Raw genomic sequence first — 14,100 nt, forward strand, 5'->3', positions numbered from 1 at the left:
CTCCATCAAGATAAGCAACGCTCTTCAGTGATGTTTCGGGAAGTGAGATGGGCCAAGAGGAAGCACAGAGCTAGGAACACTCAGCAAGAAGACAGAAAGAAGGGGTGGAGGGATGTTCACAGCATGGAGAAGCCTCAGCATTTATTTACTCAGGGACTAGATAAGAATATCACACTGGGTGGGGGAGGAACTGGGAGCACCGACTATATACCAGGAAGAAGGCTCTCATCAGACACAGGTTCTACCGCCATGCTGACCTAGGACTTAAGGGCCCTCCAGAGCTGTAAGAAATAAATTTCTCTTGTTTCTAAGTCCCTTAGACTCTAGTATTTGGTATATCAACCCAGATGACTAAGACAGCGTATAACAGTTAATACGGAGAATTCAGTCACATAAGTTGACCCTGTTGGGCATGGCTGAACGTGGCAATACATGGCAAGCCTTTGTACTGGAGATCTTTTGCCAAAGGGACAATCTAAGATTCCCTGTGCAGAGGAACAAAACTTCAGCACCTCCCATAAGCCCCGTAAGCATCACACCTGCTGACCCTCAGCTCCCCTTCTCAGCCCACTCACTGTGGGCTCACTCACTCTAGCAACCAGCCTGTATCAGATCTATTTGAGGGACAACAGGGATGACCAGCAACACAGAAAAGAGGGAAAGAGCACCACGTGCACATAATCACATGGCAGACCTCCTGCCCCAAGTGCTGCCCCCACCCTGCAAAAATAGCTACGAATTCTCTGTACTTATGTTGTGCACTGTCTTAGGCATTTGGGCTGATACACCAAACGCTAAAGCTGAAGTTGCTCACCTGGTTTCAACTCCTGGGAATCAGACACTTGAAATGAAATTGTGATTTGGAGTCCACCCTGATGGCTCAAACTGTAAAAAATCTTCCTGCAATGTGGGAGACCTGGGTTTGATCCCTGGGTTGGGAAGGTCCCCTGGAGAAAGAAATAGCAACCCACTCCAGTATTCTTGCCTTGAGAATTCCACGCACAGAGGAGCCTGGCCGGCTCCAGTACATGGGGTCACAAAGAGTCAGACACGACTGAGCAACTAACACTTACTGGTTCAGGGATTTCTCCATGCTGCCCAAAAGGGTTATTTGGAGAGCCAGCAAAAGGAACAGTTGAACCTAAGTCCACACTGTGGATTGAAGGATTTATAGCATTTGCCTCTAAGCACCAATCTATGGAGAGCCACAAATCAGATTCGATCATCACAGGAGTACTGTTCCAGTATCTACTAACAAACACCTCTCACTGGGGCATGGGTGAGATGCCTCAGCATGGGGGCCTGCCAGGGTCTTCTTAAGTTGTTCTGCTTCTGCATCATCCATCGATAGTCTACCCCAGCTGCATCCCAAGTCAGTCTGGCATGCTTTGCTCATTCCTGCTAGACTTGCCACATATCCCTGAGCAGACACCCCAGGTAATAAGGGGCAGCCCTCTTCAACTGCATTTCTGTTGCCCCAGCATTTTCCAGCATTAGCTGTGCCTGCACCCCTGCACTTTGGGAATGCGAACGGTGTCACCAACCTCCAGCATAAGTAAGTAAGTAAGCCACTCGGTCGTGTCCAATTCTTTGCCACCCCATGGACTATACAGTCCAAGGAGTTCTCCAGGCCACAATACTGGGATAGGTAGCCTTTCCCTTCTCCAGGGGATCTTCCCATCCTGGGGATTGAACCCAGGTCTCCCGAATTGCAGGCAGAATCTTTACCACCTGAGCCACCAGGGAAGCCCAAGGATACTGCAGGGATAGGGGTAGCCTATCCCTTCTCCAGTGGATCTTCCCGACCCAGGAATCGAACTGGGGTCTCCTGCCTTGCAGGAGGATTCTTTACCAATTGAGCCATCGGGGAAGCCCTAACCTCCATCATGGTGAAGGTCTCTCCTGCGGCTGCTCTCCTTATCTCCGCTCAGGAGAAGCAAGCCATAGAGAGCGAATCCTAGGAGGCTGCATGCTCCCAGAACAAGCCTCTCTGCAAGCCCACTATAAAGCAGTTGCTGCCTCTTGGTTTGTTGTTGTTTAGTCACTCAGTGGTATCCGACTGTTTGCCCACCAGGCAAGAATACCGGAGTGGGTTGCCTTTTCCTTCTCTAGGGACTGAACCCGCGTCTCCTGTGTCTCCTGCCTTAGCAGGTGGATTCTTTACCACTGCGCCACGTGGGAAGACTGCTACATCTTGGTAACTCACCGCAATAAAAGATACCCCAGCTCTTGGCACTTGGCCGCCCAGTAGCACCAAATAACCTTATATAAGAGAAAGACCCTCTGGGGAAGGGATGAGACGCTAACTGGTTGTGGGGATGGGATAGCTAAGGAGCACTTTTCCTGGAGGGCTTGGCAACCCCTGGGGTTACCTGGGGTGGCCAAGGACAGAGGGAGTTGGCTCACGGCAGAGCAGAGCACAGACCTCTGCTCCGTGTTGTGACTGGTCAGAGAGTGGCCAGCTTCTGCATTTGGAAAGAAAAAGGTTGTGGCCCTTGTATGGTTGTGGGACAGAAGCTGCGGTAGGGAAAGGTGGTAGAGGCTAGGGGAAGTCCCTGAACCATGAATCCATCACAAGAGAAGTGGGCCGAGCCCTGAGGGATGGATGTGACAGCTAGAAACCTGGACTGGTGTATGTTTTCAGGTTCCAGCCCATTTCCTCTCCTTTAAGGCCTGGGTGAGTCCTTCTGGGTTTGAGAAACCAAGGACAGGAGAGTTTGCCCAGCGACCAGTTGCAAGGGCAGTGTGGTGGGGACAGGGTGGCCTGTAGGAGAATAACCCCCAGGAAAAAGGAGAGGCAGGGGACAAACTTGGGGCCGCCAACTCAGCCACCTCACCCCCTAGGAACTGTTCCTTGAACCCTCTGCACAGACCTGGGGAATTCCCTCTCTGTGAATAACAGAAGCCCTTCCTTTGTATTTTCTGAGTAGATAGAGCTCATCTCTGCTCAGGGGGGCTGAGCTGAGGGGTGGTGGGGAAGCGCTTTCACAGTGACTTAGCATTTTGGCCTAGGAGGGGGCACTGAGTGTCCTTTTCAGTCTAGATTAAATATTAAAGAGCAGCCAGGGAGAGGACAGAGAAACCAGGAGGGATGGACACCTTCCCCCATTCCCCACCCTGCTCACAGCCATTCTTAGGGAACCAGCCTCATCCCCACTGAGCTGCCTAGCCCAGGCCCAGATTCGGGTCCCTCCACAGCCTCCGTGTTGCCCGCGGGATCAAGTGCGGACTCCTCGTAATGGCGTCCAGACTCTGCTCTGGGCTCTCCCAGCCCCTTCAGCCTCCTGTTGCCAGGTTCCCGGGGAAACCTAAGTGCCTTGGGGGCTCGGGGAGTGCTCTTTCACTTCCTCTGCCCCATGCGCCCTGCTCCTTTCTGTCTCTCTTCTCCCTTGCAACAACCCAGAAGACAAGCCCTTCTCCTTCCAGCCTCTTCTCAAACAGAACTTTGAAGAAAACTTTGCAGACACCACCCCTCCTCTCATGGCTGGGGCTATACAATCCCTGTGAGCTCTTGGAGGGCAGGAATCTCCCCTTTTCATTTCTTTCAACCACCTAGCGCAGTGCCTGGCAACTACTAGGTGCTCAGGATCCTGACAAACAAATGGATGGGAGAGCACCTCAGTGAACCAGGGGCATAATAAACTCAGCACCAGGTGTAGAGTACCAGGAAGCCAGCTAGGACCTGTGAAGCTCTTTCCATTCTACAGCTGCTGTGTTGATGTTTTTATACACCTAATCTCTTGCAATGTTATCTGATGAAATGTATGCTATCATTACTGTTGAGGCTCAGAAGTGTGAAGTAATTTGCCCCAGGTTGCTGAGCTAGAAAGTGGCAGAGCTGGCATTCAAACCCAGGCTCCTGGCTTCAGTAAATCAACAAGCAAGTGAACAAGCTTTCACAAGTATAAACTGTCCCTGGATTTACTATTGCCATATTGTCAACTGGAGGTTCTACACTCATGTCTGGGAAAAAAAAGTGGCGACAAAACCACCAAAACACAGTGCAAGAATAACAGGCTGAGCACCAGATCTGGGTGAGAAAGAGATGGAGGAAGCAGAGACCGCTAGAGCAGCCTGGGTTCCCAGGGGAGCTCTGTGCCAGGAAGAAAACCTTCTGTTGGACCAAGGTGCCATACACAACAAATTTAATAATAAGATAAATTATAAATGAAACGTGGCTCAGGTTGTTTTCCCATCTAAAAGAAGGCCCATGTCTGTCCCAGTTCTACTGAAAGAAACCTGAAAACTCTGGAGGAGGGAAGACTTTGGGAGGAACCATGAGCCTGAATGGAGGAAAAAGCAGCAGACTTCTAGGAGAGGCCTCGTGTGTCCCGAAGCCCGCCCCGGCGCCACCTTGGGCTGACGCAGCTGGACTTAGGTCAGCCACGATGCCGGAGTTCTGCTTAAAATCCTAAGAGCCTGGCCAGAGATGATTCGTCGGATCCTCTGCAGCTTCTCAGAAAAGCCTGAGAAACCCCAGCAGCCAGCCTGCAGTAACCACAACGTGCAGTGTTAGGAGGCAACCAGAGACAGCGCTCTGGAGCTGCAGGGCTAGTACAGGTGGCGCTGAGACAGGATGCCAGGCGGCAGAAGGTGGCGGCTTCTGCCAGGGGCCTGCTCTCAGACTCCACTGCTGCCTGCGGAGCTGCACAAAACTATCTTGCTCACTTCCTCTTGGCCCTGTTGCCACTTCCCCAAAGCCCTGTATTTTTACGGAGCTTGATGCTTGCAAGCCAGCACCAGAGGCTGAGAAAGAACGAGTGCTCAGTCACCCCAGGATGGTGGCCAGCTCTTACTACCCCCCTCTCCCAGGCCCCCCTCGCTTCTCTGCCTCTCAGTTAAGCCAGAAGGTGGAGACTGGGCTTATTTGAAGCCACTGTCCCCTGGGTGCTTCCTACTAGGGCTTCAGTTATGACCAAGGAGCCAGGGACTCCCTGGAGTCTGAGTTCAGGAGACTCACACACAGCCAGTGTGAGAGGGGAGGAGAGAGGTCAAGGTTCCTTCACTCTGAGCAACAGGAAATCCTGCCCAGCCGAGGAGAGCTGTTCCTGGCGCCTACGCCCCACCCACCCCTACTGAGTGTGTCAGAAGTTCTCTGGGCTCTCGTGGAGAATCCGAGAAGGGTTCAGCTAACTGTTTGTTCCAGGTTCTAGGCACTTAGGAAATGAGGAGGTGTTCCAACTGCAGGAGTCTCAGTGGAGAGAGGCTTTTTATTCTTGTGTCCCCGTTGGGACGCTATGTGCAGCAATGGCCAGCAGATGGCAGCACATTTCCACTGCCACTCAGGATGCTGGCTGAGCAAGAAAGTAAAGCAAGAACTTGGGGGTTCCACCTCCACAATGTCTAGTCAGCCCCCTCAGATTGTTCAGAAAAGGAAAGAGAAGACTAAGGGCAAGGGCGACACAGAGAAGACTTCCCTGGAGTCCAGTGGTTGAAAATCTGCCATGCCAATGCAGGGCACATGGGTTTGATCCCTGGTCCAGGAAAATCCCTCATGCCTGAATAAGCCCGCAAACCTGTGTTCTGGAGTTCGTGGTCTGCAACAAGAGAAGGCACTGCAACGAGAAGCTCACTCACTGCAACTAAAGAACAGCCCCGGCTCGCCACAACAGAGAAAAGCCCAAGCAGCAGTGAAGACCCAGCACAGCCAGAAATAAACATATAATTTTTTTTTTAAAGGGAGACATGGAGAGATTGCCGTCTGTTTACATTCTTTCATTTTAGACAGAATATACATTTTTATTAATAGATCACAGAAATGTGTGAATTCCTGTTATTAATATGTCTGTCATTGAGTATAAAATCAATGAGTTAAATAGCCTGTTCTTTGATTAAGCTATTATCCAAGATCTAAATAGAAAGTTGGACATAGAGCAGGCAGTCAATTGATACAATGAGCAGGCAGTCAATTGATACAATGAGTTAATTACATAAATGTTGAAATTAGACAACTAAGCTTTTGAATTATTTTAAATGAAATTCTGAAAAAAGTTTGCTAATATATTATTGAACAACTCATGAAAGTTATCATCCTTTATCAGACTCTGAAGGAGACTTTAAATTGACTTTGAAAAGACTATCATAACTTTTCTTTATTAAAAATGTTTATTCTCATCTAGAATAGTTTTAATTGCTTAAAAGTAAGTTGTAAAAATATAAGCAAAGTTTCCCATGGGGTGTGTGCGTGTGTGTGTGTGTGTGTGTGTGTGTGTCTATATCTACCTACCTGAGAGAATATATATATATATGTGTATATATATATTATACACTCTTAAATCAACTTGAGTTGACATTCATTTGCCATCTGCCTCCATTCAATCCAATCTCAAAGAATATTCCTGGGCAGTACCAAATTTCATTCTCTTGACTCAAGGAGACTAAGAAGCAGGGTCTCCTTTCAAACCTGTGTGTGTTCCAATAAAAGCAATGTTTGTTGTTTTTCATAGTGTGCAAAGCACCTCACGTGTCCCACCTGACTAAATTAATGTAACAATCTCACCGGGCAGGTATCATTCGTCTCACCTCCCAGCAGAAGAACCTGAGGCAGAGAGACGGAGGAATCTACTCGAGGCTGTCCATCTGGTCAGAGGCAGTGTGAGAATGGAGCCATCTCACTCAGAGGGGGACAGAAGTCCCCAGGGGAGGTCCCACCAGGGTGTTTCCCTCCTTATATTTGTGTCACCAGACCCCCCCTCCCTGCCTGCCGATCTCTCACCTATCCTGTCCCTTCTATGGGCACCGTTTACTTGACCTTTGTTGAAGAGTATCCTGTCTTTTGGAGCCCATTTCTCAGAACACCTTGGGTCTCTTCATAACCCAGCCTCCTCTTTATCACAGCTGCACAGCCTGCTGCCGACCCCCAGGCCCCAAACACCAGAAGGTGTAGAACAAACTCCAGATAGAGCAACTGTAGATCCTAAATGTTTCCAGCAAGGCCATGCCCTGGTCCCTCCTTTTTACCTTCTGCCTAACAAATGTGATGCCGCTCCTGCAGTAACTGGGTGAGAGCTCCCCCGTGTTGATGACATATGTGTCTCCCCCTCCTACTCCACAAGGCCTCTCATATTTATGCTCATGAGAGCTGCATGAGATGGTGCCAACCAACCTGTGCCAGGCACCCTGCCATGGATTATACACACATCATTATACAGTGACCATATAAGTGACTTATTAGACCCATTTCACAGATGAGGAAACTAAGGCATGGGGGCCACTGAATGACTTGCTCTGGGCAACACAGCCAGTAAATGACAGAACTGGGCCCAAACCCAAGTCTATCTTGGCTTCAGTGCCCTGGCTTGCCCCAGTGAACCACATGAGGACAGTACCCATCAATTACGCCAAAACCCCAGTTGTCATTTTGGGCAGACATTCTTCAGTGTCCTAATGGATAAGACTTGCTTCATAGGTCAGGCCAGCTGCTGGGGGCAGTGTGTCACTGGGTCAACTGTCTGCGCTCCATCTCCCGCCAAAGCTCAGCTCAGCAGGAGGTGATCCTGGGCCAGTGGTGGAGGGAAGCCAGGCCCCTCTCCCTCCACACTCTACGTGCTGCTCCTGCAGGGAGCACATTAGACAAAGCTGTCCTAGAACCATATCACTTTAGTTCCCTGCTGAAACGTATTCGCAGACAATCTTATCCTCTCTGCTTTTTATTAAAGGTAAATATAGAAATCTGTCAGTGGAAGTATGTCTTGCATTTCATCACGACCCAAGATACTATCTACTGCTATGTTCCCTGCAGAAAGTTTCTGAGGATACATTTCTCCAAGCAGTTTAGTGCTAGGGGAAAAAAAAAAAAAAAAAAAAAGGCTGCTTTCCTTAATAAACTAGCCTGCTTTGTTGAACTGCTGAGTGGGAGAGTTTTGCATAATTCGGTTTTCCGTGGGCAGCCAAGCAGCTCAGCACTGGGGTCCTGTCTCAATAATCACTCTCTGCTTACGTCTCCCATGGCATCTATGTGCCCCATATCAGCCCTTGGCACCTGGTGTACTGGAACTCTTCGTGCCCCTCCTTTTACTATCAACGGTTCCCAGTCTTTTTATAGGTAGCTGCTACTGCTGCTGCTAAGTCGCTTCAGTCGTGTCCGACTCTGTGCAACCCCATAGATGGCAGCCCACCAGGCTCCCCCGTCCCTGGGATTCTCCAGGCAAGAACACTGGAGTGGGTTGCCATTTCCTTCTCCAGTGCATGAAAGTGAAAGTGAAGTTGCTCAGTCGTGTCCGACTCTTAGTGACCACATGGACTGCAGCCGACCAGGCTCCTCCGTCCATGGGATTTTCCAGGCAAGAGTACTGGAGTGGGGTGCCATTGCCTTCTTCGTTTTATAAGTAGGCAAGGTATAAATGATCATTTCACAGAACTATTATTACAAGGAGGGGCCTCCCTGGTGGCTCAGCGGTAAAGAATCTGCCTGCAGTGCAGGAGACGCAGGTTCGGTCCTTGGGTCAGGAGGATGCCCTGGAGAAGGACATGGCAGCCCACTCCAGTATTCTTGCCTGGGAAATCCCATGGGCAGAGGGGCCTGGCAGGCTACAGTCCATGGGGTCTCAAAAGGGTGGGTTCATGACGTAGCAACTGAACAACAACATTACAAGGGCTGTTAGTGTTTATTTCAAAGGCAGGCCTGAAGCTCGATTATCTCACACTGTTACATAAGATTCTTGTCATTCCACCCCGCCCCCCATGATTTTGGGGTAAGGATTTTATTTGAAAAGTGGGCCATAATCATATTTTACATTACCAGTTTGGACAAAAGAGAAAAAAAAAAAAAAACTATTGAGACTAGAAATGCCCTCTGGGATTAAGTGAGCACTTTGGGAAAAGCTTTCAATACAATGCTTGAAACCTCAGTATCTAGCAGGATCTAGTAAATGCTCCCTCGGGAATGATGCTTATAGAGCATAATATGATGATTCCCCAGGTAGAACTTGTTTTTATTTACGTAACCCCACTTGCTTCCACAAAGGATTGAAGTTACTACCAGGCTGAGTCAATAGCTTCCTCTTGTATCCTCCCACGTCAGCTCACACATTCCTCCGCTGGAACACTTGTTACACCACTCTGTAGTTATTTATTTACGTGACTGCTCCTCTCACTAGCTGGTAAGCCCCCATAGATAGTAAACTCCTTAAGCGCACTCCATAAGAAATTATGTCTATTCATGTTTTTGTCTCCCTCCCAATCCCCTTATCGCAAAAGTCCCAAGGGCCTGAAACAGTACCTGGGACATAGGAAACCCACAATAAATTCTCACTGAATATGTGATGTTATTATTCTCAGGTCTTTCTGCTCCTTACATTGCAAGAGTGCTGACCATACCTCTCTACAGCCAGTGAGGCGTCAGAACGGACCTAGGAGACCGCTTCCTCAACAAAAATAGCATTTTGCATCTAACTTCAATTGCACACCAATACAGATAGACAGCAGCATTTCTCTGGTCAAAGTTTGGGTCTGGTCAAAGGGACCCTCAGACAAACTGTCTGATATTTAGATTAGAGTTTGTGGTTTCAGCATTTAAACATACAGTTGTCTGTTTCATTCTCTCATCTCTGTGATATGTCTAAAATGGTGCCCTCTACAAACACACACACACAAACACACACACTGTCTCACACACATGCCCTGTCTTATATGTTTTCTGTATTACACACACACACAAACACACACACACTCTCTCTCTCACACATGCACTAACATGTCTCCTGTATTACACACACACACAAACACACACACTCTCTCTCTCTCTCACACATGCACTAACATGTCTCCTGTATTACACACACACACAAACACACACACTCTCTCTCTCTCACACATGCACTAACATGTCTCCTGTATTACACACACACACTCTCTCTCTCTCACACATGCACTAACATGTCTCCTGTATTACACACACACACAAACACACACACTCTCTCTCTCTCTCACACACATGCACTAACATGTTTCCTGTATTACACACACACACAAACACACACATTCTCTCTCTCTCTCACACATGCACTCTCTAACATATTTCCTGTATTACACACACACACACTCTCTCTCTCTCTCACACATGCACTCTCTAACATGTTTCCTGTATTACACATACACACACACACACACTCTCTCTCTCTCTCTCACACATGCACTAACATGTTTCCTATATTACACACACACACAAACACACACTCTCTCTCTCACACATGCACTAACATGTCTCCTGTATTACACACACACACACTCTCTCTCACATGCACTAACATGTTTTCTGTATCACACACACACTCTCTCTCTCACACATGCACTCTCTAACATGTTTCCTGTATTACTCCTTTCACAGCCAGAATTCTTCATCGGAGTTTATTCGTTTCTTCGCTCGTCAGGTCACTGCTCTACCTGCAGGACCCAGAACCACCTCTGGCCCTGACTGGCCCACTTACTGTGACACATGATGTAAGGGGCTCATGAAACCCTGGATCATTGTGTTTGGTGTGAGGTTTCTAGGATGTGAGGACTTGGGGTGGGAGGAAGCACCAGAGGAGTCTGATGCCCACAGTCTGATGTTCAATCGAACCTGGAAAAAGCACTCCAGGTTCTCCACTAGAAGAAATGTTGAGAATCCACATGGCTGGGCATCCATAAGGATGTTGCATCCCCAGGTCCCATGTTTTCCTAGGGCTGATTCTCTCAGTCTCTCACTGGAAGGGCTCTCTCGGTGTTCTGCTTCACTGGCTCTTTTGTCACTCTGGTCCCCATCTCTCTGAATCTCCAAACAGCCTGCGACCTTCCAATCAAGCCTGTGTCTGATTTTTTTTTTCTTCTTTCGTGGCTGCACTTTATCCTTGACCACTCTGCCTATCAGCCCATGCAGTGGGTGCCACAGTGGGTGCTAATGAGTCACGCCTAGAGCACCCCAGATGTGCTTAATGGATGCTCAGTTATGCAGAGACGCTTGACGGCACCGCACACCTGTGCCTCTTCATCCCGGTGCCAGGCCTGTCCCCACTCTGCTCCCGGAGAGAAATCACTGGCGGATCCATCCCTGTGCTGTGAAACACACCCATCTGTCTTTTTTGAACTCTGTTTCTAAATGGATGATGGTGGACAAATTGTTCATTCTGAGTCTGCCTTTCCCCCTTGATAACCTGAACAAGGGCAGAGGGAAGCAATGTGGGCATGGCAGCTGGTACAGAACTGGGCCCACAGCCTGGCTCACCACCCCCTGTGCCAGTGTGTGAGCACTACTGGGGAGGGTCTGTGTTGCCCCATTAAGGCTACCCCAGCACCCAGCCAGGTGCTCCCCTTACGAGGTGCTTGATGAATACTGAAGAGAAGGAAAATCATTCCATACCTACCACCCTCCCCAAACTGTGAGATGCAGGCCTGCTGGGAACCACTGAGCACATGCTCCCCAGACACTGGTCTCTCCAGGGCTGACTCTCCCAGTCTCAGGGGAGCAGCTCTACTCCCACCCAGCTCCCCCGTCGGTGCTCCTGGCTTCTGAAACAGGAAGCTCCCAAGGGAGATTCACAGGAGGCAGTGCCCTTTTTCTCCCTTCTCCGTGCTTGCCCAGGTAAACTTGCTTACCCTGTTCCACGTGGTATGTCACCACTGGGAATGGTGCCCACCCACCCCGGGAAGCAGAAGCAAGGGCCCTTGCTGGGCTCACAACAGTCCCACCCATGACTCTTCGGAGTGCCTCAGATCTAAAAGTGCTCAGCTCCAGACATGCAGCCTGCTGGTCACTAGCCCCTAAGAGCCACTCAGGCCCCCCACTTGCCACAGGTGGTGCTCTCCCAGTGCCAGTCTCAGATTACCCCAGGCACACATCACAGTTTCCATTTCTCATGCGTCATTCATTCTGGAGGACCATGCACATCACTTGACGCTGTTCCCCACTATGAAGGGCCCCTCCTACGCAGGCTGCGAGGGTTGCTGAATGTCACAGCCAACTTCTGTCAAAACAGCTGCACGGCAAGCACAGGGGGCACATGAGGTCCATCATTTAACTTGAATTACATTTATTCGTATTTGTTCTTGACCCTAAACCCCAAACATCATCCAATCTGTCACTACCCCTGGAATTTTTCTTAATTTCAAAGGAACAAAGAAATAAATTTCTTTTAGGTCACGGGTTTAGGCTCAGAGTCAGGCTGTGGAGCCAGTTGCAATCACTCCAGTCTTCCAAGATAACATCTCATTCTGTCTCTGTCCCTCCAAGATGAGTCAGTTTGCTCTGGCCATTCCCAAGGGAAGGCTAGACCTTGCTTTAATGACCATGACTTCAGCTGGGGCAGCAGAACTCTAGGTCACTGCAAGATGGCCCAGCCCGTGCTCCCCCCTCCCCCTCCCCCCATCCCGTGCCTAGTGCCCATGACTAGAGCTTTTTGTGTGATTTGAGAGTTGGCACCCTCTCCCTTTCCTGCCAATAATGGTGGCTGTTGTTTCGGAGCAAATGGAGCAAATGAGCAACGTGAACTCCATGCAATCTATGAACTGAAAACATCTGCAGGGAGGCCAGGGCAGCCACTGGCTGGGGTGGGACTTGGAGAAGCAGAGGAGGGGTGGGGGTGGGGGGGGGGAGATGCACGAGCCCCTGTGCCACCCGCCCTGGGCCACGCCTTCAGTCCCTCTGCCAACTTGAGAGCTGAATGCTGCCAGTCTCTGCGGACGAGAGACAGAGGTGAGCAGCTCAGATCCTGAATTGGACAGTAAGACGGCCCCAGGGGCTGCTCTTCTCCTAAAGAGGGAACCCTCTAGATGAAAGGGCATGTTCTTAACCTAGACTCTAACCTGGAAAGGCCTTTCTGAGCATCCTGTGGACTGGTTACTGTCCCCCGGGCTGGAGGGGGGACCACACGACACGACGCGACATAGACTAGGTCACGGGGGCTGCCTAGCTAGGACTCCCACCAGGTAAGACTGAGCCTCAGTCCCTGGGGTCTGGGAGAGGAGGCACCAGTTTCCTAAACTGCCCCCTGCTGGTCCTCAGCCTCGTTTATTTGATGAAGGAAACACCAGCTGAGAGGAGTTTTCAGGCCCTGGATGTTGGGTCAGCTAGGAGAGGGGCGAGGAAGGGGCTGCGTGCTCCCTGATGTCAGTCTCCCGCAGGAGATGACAAGGAAGGAGGTCCCTGCAAAGATCCAATGATCCCTTGCGCCGAGGCCGCGGGACCGGTCCTCACAGGCAGCTGAGCTCAGCCGTGGGCCTGAGAACTGGAGGGAGGCAGGAACACGGAGGTGAATGAAGCTCACGGAGTCTTTGGTGGGGGTGGGGGTAGTGTCAGGGCGCGAGGGTGGAATTCGTGCCCCGGGCACCCCCTCCCCCCCCGCCCCCCTCCCCAGGAGTCACAGTACCGTCAGCTCAGCTCCCTGGCTCTAACGCGGTGAGGAGGGGTGGGGCTGTGGGGCTGATTCACTCGCCGCACAATCTGAGGATGCTGGTGGTTCACCCAGCCGAAGTGCGCCTTTGGAACTCTGGGAGAACTGGACGCCGGAAGGGTGTTCCCGCACACCGCGGGAGTGAGCTAGTCTGGTCCGCATAGCCTGGCCCAGAGAGCAGCGCCCCAGTCAGAATCAGGTCCAGCCAGGTGCTCATGCTCTGCGAGCGGCCCCGAGAATCCTGGAACTACAGTTTCCGCGATGCCCGCGGTCTACAGTCACCGGGATGAGTGGCTGATTTGGAGGCTGTGTCTCCTTTCCCTGCTCGCATCCCCAGAGCCGGGGATCCTCCCACAATCCTCTTGTAAGAGGAGCCAGGCTGGGCCTCTGCCTGTCAGGACAGCGCCCTGGGCAGCTGCCTCGCCACAGGGCCCGCCCTCGCCTTCCACGACCTTGCACACATCACCTGTGGTCCAGTGGCTGAAGCAGGAAGCTGCTCTCAGGGCCTCTGAGGAAGGAGAGCAAGGAGGAGGGCAGAGAGGAAGTCACAAAGATCAGCTTAAAAATAACTCTCCTCTCCATGGCAGATGTGCGTGTGGAGCCAAGTTCTGACAGCGGTGGCTCGAGGCGGGGTCTGAAAGGCCCAAAGTGAATCAGCAGACACCCATCTGGGAGCACACGCTGTGTCCTTATCAGCCTTAGCAAACCCCTGCCCAAACCCTGTCTTCTCAGA

At 50.6% G+C, this 14,100-nt stretch overlaps 1 protein-coding gene across 4 annotated transcripts in view; it reads right to left on the bottom strand.

The window, feature by feature from the left end:
• TMIGD3 (transmembrane and immunoglobulin domain containing 3) overlaps positions 1-14,100 on the bottom strand; it is an 88,286-nt gene that overhangs the window by 21,002 nt on the left and 53,184 nt on the right. For 3 of the 4 annotated variants that reach the window (XM_060411101.1, XM_042245215.2, XM_060411067.1), the window contains exon 1: positions 13,834-14,003. In XM_060411101.1, the coding sequence (XP_060267084.1) occupies positions 13,834-13,949 (116 nt within the window). In that variant the 5' untranslated portion in view covers positions 13,950-14,003. 4 annotated transcript variants of the gene reach the window in all.

The sequence above is a fragment of the Ovis aries genome, chromosome 1, assembly GCF_016772045.2.
Source record: "Ovis aries strain OAR_USU_Benz2616 breed Rambouillet chromosome 1, ARS-UI_Ramb_v3.0, whole genome shotgun sequence".
In the NCBI taxonomy this organism is placed as follows: domain Eukaryota; kingdom Metazoa; phylum Chordata; class Mammalia; order Artiodactyla; family Bovidae; genus Ovis; species Ovis aries.